Source organism: Aquarana catesbeiana, linkage group LG05, assembly GCF_042186555.1.
Source record: "Aquarana catesbeiana isolate 2022-GZ linkage group LG05, ASM4218655v1, whole genome shotgun sequence".
Lineage (NCBI taxonomy): Eukaryota > Metazoa > Chordata > Amphibia > Anura > Ranidae > Aquarana > Aquarana catesbeiana.
In genome coordinates, this window is record NC_133328.1 from 26,089,056 (window position 1) to 26,101,852 (window position 12,797).

At 41.6% G+C, this 12,797-nt stretch overlaps 1 protein-coding gene across 1 annotated transcript in view; it reads right to left on the reverse strand.

Moving 5' to 3' along the window:
* Positions 1–12,797, reverse strand: part of TMEM106B (transmembrane protein 106B) — a 70,815-nt gene that overhangs the window by 23,751 nt on the left and 34,267 nt on the right. Inside the window, exon 3 of the mRNA XM_073629536.1 lies at positions 5,183–5,246. Coding sequence (XP_073485637.1) covers positions 5,183–5,246 — 64 coding nt within the window. The remainder of the gene's footprint in view (positions 1–5,182; positions 5,247–12,797) is intronic.

Sequence of the window (12,797 nt, forward strand, 5' to 3'; positions counted from 1 at the left end):
GCCAGGCTTACTTAAATGGGAAGAGGAATTGGACTGTAGATTTAGCCCCGCAAAGAGACAACACATACTTCGTTTCACACACAAATCTTCCATTTGCGCTAAGACACAGGAAACAAATTATAAGATACTTTCCAGATGGTATAGAACCCCAACACGCCTGCATGAAATGTTCCCAACAACATCAGATATGTGTTGGCGCTGTCAAATGGACAAGGGAACTTTGCTACACATATTCTGGTCTTGCCCCAAACTCACACACTTTTGGAGAGTGATACGAGAGACTGTACAATTGTTTACTGACAGGACAATCGCAAATGACCCAGCATTCTTTTTACTACACGCTACAGACATTCCCGACAAGATATACAAAAGATCAGTCATACGTCACCTGCTGGATGCAGCTAGAGCCTGCATCCCACTGTGTTGGAAATCTGCCCTCCCACCGACAATTGATATGTGGCTAGGGAAAGTAGAGGACATCAGACAGCTGGAAGACCTAATCCACACAGCACAACACAGAGAAGAAATATTCTCTAAGACTTGGCAGCTGTGGACTATGTTTATTTACTCGACGGCAGGACAATCTCTGAGAAGAGCTGATTGTGACCCGAGAACAGACGTGCGACAATGAGCTATCGCTGTTGAATCAAATAACGACATAATACTCCGTGGGAGCGGACTGCGAGACCCTCCATGCTTGCGAGACACACACCCATCTCCCCCCCTTTCTCAACTACTCCATTATACTCTCTCTCTCCCTCAGCTCTACCCTCTTCTTTATTTTCATTTCCTTCCCCTTCTCTCCTCTAACTTTTCTTAACCTTTCTTTAGTTCCTTTTATTAATGTCTATTTGAGAGACAAAAAAAAAAAAAAAAAAAAAGGAGGAGAGCCGACGCAACGGGCCATATTACAACACAATATCACATGCTCAATAAAGGTTACTCATTTAACACACTACCGGCTTATCCGGGATTGGTTATCACTTTTTCAGTATTAAGACAAAAGAAGAGGAGACATTGTAAAACATGTTAAACACAATGAGTTTTTGGTCTTCTAAAATATATTGTGTATGTTACGTGATACATGTGATACTCTGTAACATGTTGGTCCATGTGGGCCGTGTTCTTTTCTTTTCATAAATAAAAAATTAAAAAAAAAAAAAAAAAAAATGGGCCCCACGCTCGCCTGACCTAAATACAATAGGACACCTCCGGGACATTATGTTTCAGTCCATCCGACGCCGCCAGGTTGCACCTCAGTTTATTCAGGAGCTCAGTGATGCCCTGGTCCAGATCTGGGAGGAAATACCCAAGACACAACCCATCGTCTCATTAGGAGCATGCCCCAACATTGTCAGGCATGCATACAAGCACGTGGGGGCCATACAAACTACTGAGGACCATTTTGAGTTGGTGCAATGAAATTTCAGCAAAATGGATTAGCCTGCTGCATCATTTTTTTCGCTTTGATTTTTGGGGTGTCTTTGAATTCAGCCCTCTGTAGGTTGATCATTTTAATTTCCATCAATCGTTATCGCGATCTTGAATAAAGTGTTTCACAATTCTTTCTATGCAAAGAATTCTCTCTGCACTTCTGAAGCCACAGCGCTCAAAAGAAAGGAAGAAAAAAAAAAATGGGCAGTCTGCCAAGAATCAAAACATTCTTTATCAGTTGAACTTAAGTATAAACATTGTAACAATTTGTTAATGGAATCGACTTTGTGTGTAAGTGAAAGAAGTTTAACCACTTAAACACTAAACCTTTTTCTGACATTTGTTGGTTTCAAGTTAAAATCATTTTTTTTTGCTAGAAAAACCCCCAAACATTATATATATTTTTTTAGTAGAGACCCTAGAGAATAAAATGGGGGTTGTTTCAATATTTTATGTCACACTGTATTTGCGCAGTGGTCCTTCAAATGCAATTTTTTTTTGTAAATTACTAACATGAATAAAAAAAAAAAAAAAACAAACTAACCAGTAAAGTCAGCCCATTTTTTTTTGTATAATGTGAAAGATTTTACGTTTTATATATATATGTAAAATTAATACCTTAATTATATATATATATATATATATATATATATATATATATATATATATATATATATATGTATATATAATTAAGGTATTAAGGTGAGACAGGAAAGGAGTTAATTAAGGGCTGATAAGGGTAAACTAAAGGGTTCGTTTAAAGGGTTTAAAAGAGATTACAAGAAAATTTAAAAAAAATTATGTTTCTTCCTGTGCCAGGTTGCTGACATCATAAGCTCCTCCCTTTGATGATGATACTTCTGACAGGGAGTCCCAGCCGGTTCCCACATCCAAGATGGCGGTGCTGGGGATCCAAAGCCCGGCGAAGGATTGGGTCCAGTGCAGACAGTGCTGGGCTGGTAATTGTCTTTTTTGTTAAAAGCCAGCAGCTGCAGGATTTGTAGCTGCTGACGTTTACATTTTTAAAACAGGACCAAAGTTCCTCCTTTAAATGTGTATTAAAGTTTATTGTGCCCAGGGTTGGGCTTTACATTGCTGACATGTTTAAACAGCCCAAAATAGTTCCCTGCAGAAGTTATCTTTTAACCCACTTGTGGGTACCCGCAAAGCTGCATTTCCTGTAGAAGAGGTTCCTATGATAACTATTGTGTTCAGAGACACTAGAAAGCAGAAACACAAAGCGATCAGACAGACCAGAGACATTGCTGGAAACCACTGAACATTTCTACCATTAGTATGGAAAAATGAAACTACCTAGAAATATTAAAGCGTAGTTCTGGACCTTTAAAAAAAAAACAAAAAATGCACTACATCTTTACAATATTCATTTATTTGTATTATAGGTATTAGGAGAGCCGCCAATTTCTTCCAGTGCTTTACATTCTGTACATGAACATCAGTCTCTGTCCTCACATACTAGGGCCAATTTAGACAGAAGCCAATTACCTACTAGCATGCTGGAGGAAAACAGGAATGCACAGAGGAAATTTAAAAAAAAAATCAAAAAAGGGAGGAAATCGGGATGTCCAGAGGAAATACACACAAGGAAACCAGGGTAACTCCACACAAGCACAGGGAGGAAACCAGGGTACCCAGAGGAATTCCATGCAAGCACAGGGAGGAAACCAGGATACCCAGAGGAATTCCGTGCAAGCACAGGGAGGAAACCAGGGTACCCAGAGGAACTCTGTGCAAGCACAGGGAGGAAACCAGGGTACCCAGAGGAATTCCGTGCAAGCACAGGGAGGAAACCAGGGTACCCAGAGGAACTCTGTGCAAGCACAGGGAGGAAACCAGGGTACCCAGAGGAACTCCGTGCAAGCACAGGGAGGAAACCAGGGTACCCAGAGGAACTCCGTGCAAGCACAGGGAGGAAACCAGGGTACCCAGAGGAACTCCGTGCAAGCACAGGGAAGAAACCAGGGTACCCAGAGGGATTGTACACAAGCACAAGGAGAAATCCAGGGTACCCAGAGGAATTCCACACAAGCACAGGGAGGAAACCAGGGTACCCGGAGGAATTCCACACAAGCACAGGGAGGAAACCATGGTACCGGGACAAATTCTACGCAAGCACAAGGAGAAACTAGTGATGAAATCCATGAAAGGAACACAGATAACCCTAGGGAAACCTACGCAAACACAGTGAGAAAACCAGGGTACCCAGGGAGGAAGCCAGGATAACTGGAGGAAATCCACACAAGCACAGGGAGGAAACCAGGGATGACATTAATGCAAGGAACGCAGAAAACCAAGAGTAAATACATGCAAGCACAGGGAAAAAACAGGAAACCAGCAGAAAACCAAAGCAAGCACATGGAGAAAACTAGGGATGAAATACATGCAAGGAACCAGGATACCCGGAGGAAATCCACCCAAGCACAGGGAGGAAGCCAGGGTAGGAAATCATAGTACACAGAGGAAACACACGTAAGCACAGGAAGAAAATCATGGCACCCGGGGGAAACCCATGCAAGCACAGGAAGAAAATCATAGTACCCGGGGGGTGGGGTGGAACCCACACAAGCACGGGGAGAAAACTAGGGTACCCAGGGGAAATCCACGGATGCACAGGGAGGAAACCAGGGATGAAAGCCATGTAAGGAACCCAGAAGAAACCCATCGATGCACAGGGAGGTAACCAAAGAAAACACAGAGAGAAAACCAGGGATGAAATCAATGCTTGGAAACTGGATAACCCTGAGGAAATTCATGAATGCACAGGGAGGAAACCAATGCAAGCACAAAGAGGAGAACAAGGACGAAATCCACACAAGAAAATTGGAGTACCCGGAAGAAATGCACATGGAGGATGCCACGGTACAGGAGGAAACCCGCACAAGGAGGAAACCAGAATACTAGGGAAAAAGCCATGGTAGAACAAGGAGAATGCGCAAACCCCATGCAGACTGTGTCCTGGTTGGGATTTAAACAGATGTTTGGAAAGTTCTGCCTCTGACTCAGCAGGGGTCATGGAGACCTCTGCAGAGAAACGACTGCTTCCAAAAAAAGAAGAGCAGCATGCTGGCAAATGATAGGCTTTTCTGCTCAGGCTGTTTTTTTTTTTTAATAAAAACAAAACTATAAGACTTTTCACACCTATTGTTTTAGCGCACCTGGAACGTACTTAGCTGGAAAGGTTTAATTGGGCTTCAAGGCTTCATACAAACTGGCCTTTGATTAGCACTCTTGCCTTTTACCTCTGGGGTTCTGGGTTCAATTTCAACAAGAAACTCCATCTTTAGGTAATCTGTTTGGTCAGCGTTTGGCTGGGTTTCCAGTTCTCATCTAAAACACATTGTGGTGGGCTAACCAGCATCCAACCAAACTGGTCCCATTGCTACATCTGTAGGACTGTGGTGGGGCTAAGAGATTAGCAAAAATAGAGAAGAACAATTAAATTCACCAATTTTCTGATTCTCTCTGATCTGCAGAGGACTGCTCAATCCAGGGGAATTGGGGATCAAGTATTGGATGGTTTTCAAAAACTCATCCTTATATTAGATTTTACACTTCTTTGAATTTCGACTGATGTGAAAGGTGGTTGTACTCGGTTGAAGGACACAGAAATAGACTAAAACTACATGTTAAGATAATGATCAGCATCCTTCACCAACAATGATGTCACCATGGGCCTTTTCAAACTCCAAACTGATATTTTAGATTTGTCCCAACTGGTTTTACTTACGTTCTTCTCGGACGCAGCCTCTGGTCGCTGTACGGTATCAAAGCCACCAGCTGATTTTCACGACCTAGGGGTAAAAGAAATGGTTAGAAAATGTTATAAAAGAAAACATTAATAAAAAGGAAAGCCCAAGCTCAATTTTAATTAAAATAAATCAGCACAAGGGAGGTTACTTACTATAAGTGTGATGTGTCCCTTGTGCTGATGACTCCTGCTTTAGTAGAAAATGTCCGCCTCTGATTACCCCCCACCCCAATAATCTTCCTGTCAGCTACCTGTCAAATGAATCAAGAGTGTCCAGCTATGGCTACCCTATCCGCCTCCATTTATTGAACCTGTACTATCTTCTATCAATGAAAACTTGATCTATGAATGAAGGAGAGGCAGATGAATGAAAGGTCCACCTCCTCCCTTCATTGATCACATTTCAATCATAGAAGCTGTAGTACAATTTTGATGAATGGAGGAACGGGCAGAAAGGGCAGGCAACACTCTTCATTGAAGCATATGGTAGGTCCCTTGACTCTTATTCTTCCAGTTCCAGGTCCCTTGACTCAGTTAATCTTCCAGTGCGGCAGTGGTTAACCTGCCATATGCACTCATCAAGAGTGTCAACTGCGCCCGCCCTTTCCGCCCCCAACCTTCCATTCACTGAAGTTGGAATCCAGCTTCTATGAATGAAATGTGATCTATAAATAGAGGAGGCAGACCATTCATTCTTCCACCTGTCCTCCACTCATAGATAAAGTTTCATTCATAGAAGCTGTAGTACAACTTCTATGAATGGAGGAGGGGGACAGAAAGGGGGGGACATAGTGGGCACTCTTGATGAGTGCATATGGTAGGTCCATTGACTCTGTTAACCCCCAGTCACCATAATCTTGCAGTGCGGCCGGGGTTGCCAAGGGACCTGCCATATGCCCTCCACAAGGTTGCCAACTATGCCCACCATTTCAGCCCCCTCTTCTATTCACAGAAGTTGTACTACAGCTTCTATGAATAAAACGTGATCTATGAATGGTGGACAGGTGGATGAATGATAGGGGGGCTGATCTGAGGAGGAAGATTTTAACTATTGAAGCATCCTGCAGCACATGGGACACATTGGATGGATAGTAAGTCATGTCCCTTGTGCTGACTTATTTATTTATTTCTTGCTAAACGTAGGCTTTAATAAACCCAGCTTATAAAACCATAATTGTTCATTGGTGTTATCGCACTGATCTCACATCTAAATGCTTTTGCTTTATTTTATTGCACCTCAAGGCATCTTATCACATGCATTGTATAGGCAAACAAACTTTAGCAGGTTAGGCAGGACAGAGACTAATCAAAGTGCCCCAATTATATTGGATACGAATTAATAATCTACTTGGTGTTTTTCTTTTTGGAGTGTTTGGAACCCGTGAGAGGGATAAACAGGAGATTCTGTGAATCATCTAAGTAAACTTTGATCTCAGTTTAGTTATGTCTGCAAATCCCCAATGTCAGCAACCACATAGTTTTGAGTCATCCATTCCACAGGGAGGGGCCAGGAACTATCAACCAGCCAACCATTAGTGCTTGAAGAAATCCCAAGAAAATGAGTCCCATTTATTATAATGCAACAAATAAACAATGACTGACCATTCATGTTCCTGTGGACAAGACATGTGCCAGAATGTCCCACTGGCCACCAACGTTCAGGAACCTTCTCCCCACTGGCCACTAATGTTCAGGAGCCTTCTCACCACTGGCCACCACCGTTCAGGAGCCTTCTCCCCACTGGCCACCAACGTTCAGGAGCCTTCTCCCCACTGGCCACCAACGTTCAGGAGCCTTCTCCCCACTGGCCACCAACGTTCAGGAGCCTTCTCCCCACTGGCCACCAACGTTCAGGAGCCTTCTCCCCACTGGCCACCAACGTTCAGGAGCCTTCTCCCCACTGGCCACCAACGTTCAGGAGCCTTCTCCCCACTGGCCACCAACGTTCAGGAGCCTTCTCCCCACTGGCCACCAACGTTCAGGAGCCTTCTCCCCACTGGCCACCAACGTTCAGGAGCCTTCTCCCCACTGGCCACCAACGTTCAGGAGCCTTCTCCCCACTGGCCACCAACGTTCAGGAGCCTTCTCCCCACTGGCCACCAACGTTCAGAAGCCTTCTCCCCACTGACCACCAACGTTTCAGAAGCCTTCTCCCCAACGTAAGGAGCCTTCTCCCCACTGGCCACCAACGTAAGGAGCCTTCTCCCCACTGGCCACCAACGTAAGGAGCCTTCTCCCCACTGGCCACTGTAATGGAAATTTGTAAGTTCTGTATATAATTGTATTGTATTTTGTATGTATTGCACACTGCCCTCACTGTGTACACGGCACTAATAATGTTTTCAGTAAATGTTTACATTCTTTTGAGTCCTGATTAGAATAAGCCTGCCTATGTAACGCCCCTTGTTACGATAAACCTACAATTGTAATATTAATGTGATACCTACGTAATCATGTGCATAAAAACCTTCAATTGCGTCATAATAAAGCAGAACAGTAATTTTGGAAAGATGCTGAGCGTATCTTTTGTGTCTGTTCCCTACTGCAGTAGTTATTATTAATTTGGAACCACTAATCAATATGAGGATAGGAGTTGCCTATCATCAATTCAACCGAGTCAGCATGGCGAGCTTTGCCTTAGGAGGGGATTCCAGGTGACCCTGAGTATCCGAAACGAGGAGCTTGAGACGATCCGGGAATTTCTGATAATCAGCCGGCTGAGGTAAGCCTTTTGCTTACATTTGAGTTATCAGACTTCCTTGATCGGTAAGGCATTTTCGGGACAAAGGGTACCTATTTTACTCCCCTTAAGTGAACTGTATTGATTGGTGGTTATAGGTTATGTTGTCCCTGTCTATTGTCCATCGGAGTGTTATAAATAAGAAAGAGAAGAATAGTGCTGTTCACAGGTATATGTAGTACATCTGCTAGATAAAGTAGTTTAGAGGCAAGAGGGTATAGGCACAAGTAGAGAAGAGAGAAGACTGGCCAGTCATTATGGGCATTGAATTAAGTAAGGGAATGAAGGGTAAGAGACCCTCAAAAATGCCCAGCGCAAGAGGAGCGCTACATATGAACCAAAGGTGAGGTTCCGCCTATACTGAGCCCCTAGATTAATGGTTAGAGTGGACAGGGATCCACAATGGGTAACTGGGTTACCAAAGTCCACAGGGACTAAGAATCGTGCAGAGTAAATAGCTAAAGAAACAGTTATCTATGTGAGCAGGATGGATCAAGGGTGACATTAGAACTAGACAGAAAGGGACATTTTCATGTTAAGTTGTGGGATGAATTTGGAGTCTGGCACTATAACTATTAAAGTCAGAAACAGAGAAATGAGAGGTAAAACAGAATACTTTATATGTTGTCAGAGAGGGAAGATGGGATGAGTACTCTGGCTGACCGTCTGATCATAGAAGCTAGATATAAAAGTTATTTAAACAAAATAAGGAAAGCAGAATTTAGGCAGGAAAATATTAAAGAGTTAAAAGAAAGTGAGAGAATGATATGCATGTGTTGTGTACAAATGGGAAAAATGTAAGCGATTTTAGAGAGATATTGGTGTATGTGTGTGCGAATGCTGGGACCTTTAGTTCTATTGCTTGTGTGTGCCATGTACGCAGATGTGACCCCCTCCTTTGTGCTCTCCTGAAAGAAATGTGGCTGAGATGAGAGGTTAGTGATAAGCTGGAAGGACATCATGCCAATTCCAGTTTTTTAGACAAAACATTTATAACAAAATGTGCCGGGTTAACGAATCTAATGGTAAACAATGTGATCACAATTATTTTGAATCTGTTTTCCAAACATGGTAAAATGAAGGTTACATTTAACCGTGTATTACACAAATTGAATATCCTTTGATAGTGGAAACAGTGCATTTAAAAAAGGGAAATTAAGTAAAATTAAGTAGTAATGAGTATTAATTTCTAATATGAGTTTAACAATTTTATTAATAATATAGATATATGGAAACTGGTTTAGACAACCTTTGGTTGGAAATGAAGTCCAGGTTAATGGGGAAATTTGTAATGAATGAGATTAGTTTAGATTAAGATAACAATTTTGTAATTTTACATTTATACAATAAGCCCTTATTGAGAGAAAAAAAAGATTAAGATGAGGTTGTTATTTTGAATAAAGCTGCCATAATATTTAACAAAGCCAAGATGGATGGGATACATAAGAAGTTCTTCTACAAAAATGATATTGTAAGGTTTTTGATGAAAACTTGATGTGCGGTCCATGATGTAAGAGTAATAATAAATAAAATTTAAATATAACAGACCCATCACATCAAGTCCACACACCCTGTTAGGATAGATGCCGCCTGCAGCCAGTTGTTTTATAGTTTTTGATGCTTTCTGGTCCATCATACAGATTCTTGGTCCTTTTTGTTTTTATTTATTTTTATTTTTGAAATCCAAAGCAGAATGTGTGGATTGTGAAATGATGTGCCCATTTTTCTTGTAAGTGAAGTGGTATAAGCAGAAGAATAGTTTGGATTTATGGGCATCTCTCCATGACCGCAGGGTATTGTTATCATTTATTATAATATTGCCAGGAAGAAGTTGTCTTTTGAAACATGAAACTGGAGTTCTTACACAAATAGTGTGATAGAAAACAAGACATTGTAATATATTTATGCAAGCTGGACCCAGTAATGAAGGGTTCACCCCGATATATCAGAGCTGTAGCTTTTATGCAAAGGTGCTATTAGACAAAGTTAGATATTGTTTTGGTCAATGGTCCGACATTCTGCGCAGCAAATATACAGATAACTAAATGTTTGTCTAATGAAAGGTTTAAAATATGAGTTTATTTATGTACAAATCTAACAATGAAAAATGTGGACATTTATTCAAAAGAAAGGAAAAACCACATGTGTTAAATTGATGGTGTAGGAATCAGCTGCTGTGAGCCCAGTGCGGGACACACTCCCTGAAGACCCAGATATTACATTTTTTGTAGATTTGAGTATGCAGTTTATCACCCAGAAGGATACTCTGTATTCAAAGTCATTGGATCCTTTTTCCCCAGCTCAAGAAGCAGAGCTCCATGTTTTAGCAAAGCCTGTGAGCTATAAAAAGAGTGTATATTTATATAGATAGTCAAGATATAGAGAGCTTTTGGTTCCATTTGAAGGGCCAGAAGTTTGTTTTTACTTCGGCAGGTAAACCAATAAAGCATGCCAAGTTAATTTGATTGGCTGTTTTCAGCCTTCCAGCTTCTTGCTGAGGTAGCCATATTAACTTTCACACATGGAAGCAGACCAGGTGACTCTAAGGATGCTGCATTTACAGCCCCGGACACTTGATGGGTCTGTGCAACTCACAGATTCCACCCTAGTTCTGGCCCAGTATAGCTGGGATTAATAATTCAACTTTAAGGACCCCAGAACGAGAAGAACAAGTGGTCCACAGGGGGCAACTTCTTATGAAACAGGACTTTGGAAAAGGTGATCATTTATGTCTGCCAGCCACTCTTTTCCCTTCAGCTTGACACATGGACAGTGTCATCAGTCACAAGCAGTTATGGCTGCCTTAGTAAATGAGCGTGGGATAGAGCCAGGGTTCACCACAGTTGTTTTTATAACATACCACTTCTTGTTTTACCTGTTACCAAAGGGGTTACCAAAAGCTGAACATCCCTCCCAGAGATTACAAAAAAGATATATCCAGATGCCCAAGTTAGGATCTTACGAGTATGCATTTTGTCTGTATGGACATGTTTTTTGGATGTCCAGTGGCAAATGCTACTGCAAAGGCCACAGTAAAAAGTGTTATCAGAAGTAGTTTGTAAGTACAGAGTGCCAGAAAGTACAGAGAGTAACAGAGGAAATCATTTTTTATAGGAGAGTCCTTAATAGAAGTTTTGAGGTTTTATTTTTACACCCCCACTGTCTACAATGTAGCGGACAAAGTAGAGTAAGAAACTAGAAAACTTTTGCCTGAATGTTTTCTTATATTTTATGAAGCCCCTAAGGGGGATATTGGACTCTCTCCCTATGAGATTTTGTTTGGGAGTGTGTTACTCATTTGCTTATATTTTGTCTCAGCAGCTGAAGTCCTCCATTCGGATCTCACAGAGAATGTTGCTGATCTTTTAAGGTTTTTTACAAACTCATTTATGTGTTTTCTCCCTAATTCCAGATCCTAAAAGTTTGGAAGGATCTAAAACTAAAGCCAGGTGACCTTTTGGATTGTTAAGAGACATTTATATATAAGGAAATGTTTGGAGACTCAATACAGCATCTATTTCATGTACAGTTTTTGCAAAACTTGAAGGAAAAGTCACCTGGATCCACACCAGACACTGCAAAAATGACTAAATTAAAGAAATCTCTGTGTTTGATTTGTTTCCCTCTTGTGATCACAGTCTAGGGTACTTTTTGATTAAATTACTTTAATTGTAAGGGATATATATATATATTTGAAAAGTAGTTCAGCCAAGTTGAAGTCATATTTGTCTTTTGTGCGTCTTCCATTATATGTAGAATTGTCTGTGTTTACATATGCTGATAAGTCAGCATGTCCACAATTCAGCTAGAAGGCCATTCTGGCCACAGGAGTGTACAGCCAGTACTCTGTAAATATGTCTTATCAATCATTTGTTTTTCACAATGAAAAGTCATTTTGTAATGAAAAAGTTGCTCAGCTATTATTTTCTCCACAATGGAGTTTTTTTTTGCCTCTTTGGCCAGGACTACCTCCACCTAAGCGTGTGGAGGTTCCAGGTTAAAGGTGATAGCAGGTATGGTTAGTGATCAAAATATTGATCAAAAGAGGGGAGACTGTAATGGAAATTGTAAGTTCTGTATATAATTGTATTGTATTTTGTATGTATTGCACACTGCCCTCACTGTGTACACGGCACTAATAATGTTTTCAGTAAATGTTTACATTCTTTTGAGTCCTAATTAGAATAAGCCTGCCTATGTAACGCCCCTTGTTACGATAAACCTACAATTGTAATATTAATGTGATACCTACGTAATCATGTGCATAAAAACCTTCAATTGCGTCATAATAAAGCAGAACAGTAATTTTGGAAAGATGCTGAGCGTATCTTTTGTGTCTGTTCCCTACTGCAGTAGTTATTATTAATTTGGAACCACTAATCAATATGAGGATAGGAGTTGCCTATCATCAATTCAACCGAGTCACCACCAACGTAAGGAGCCTTCTCCCCACTGGCCACCAACGTAAGGAGCCTTCTCCCCACTGGCCACCAACGTAAGGAGCCTTCTCCCCACTGGCCACCAACGTAAGGAGCCTTCTCCCCACTGGCCACCAACGTAAGGAGCCTTCTCCCCACTGGCCACCAACGTAAGGAGCCTTCTCCCCACTGGCCACCAACGTAAGGAGCCTTTTCCCACTGGCCACCAACGTAAGGAGCCTTTTCCCCACTGGCCACCAATGTAAGGAGCCTTCTCCCCACTGGCCACCAACGTAAGGAGCCTTCTCCCTACTGGCCACCAACGTAAGGAGCCTTCTCCCCTGACCACCGATGTATGGAGCCTTCTTCCCACTGGCCACCAATGTATGCACTGCTCATTCATAGCGTGTAAATATTCTAAAAGCAAAACATGTGT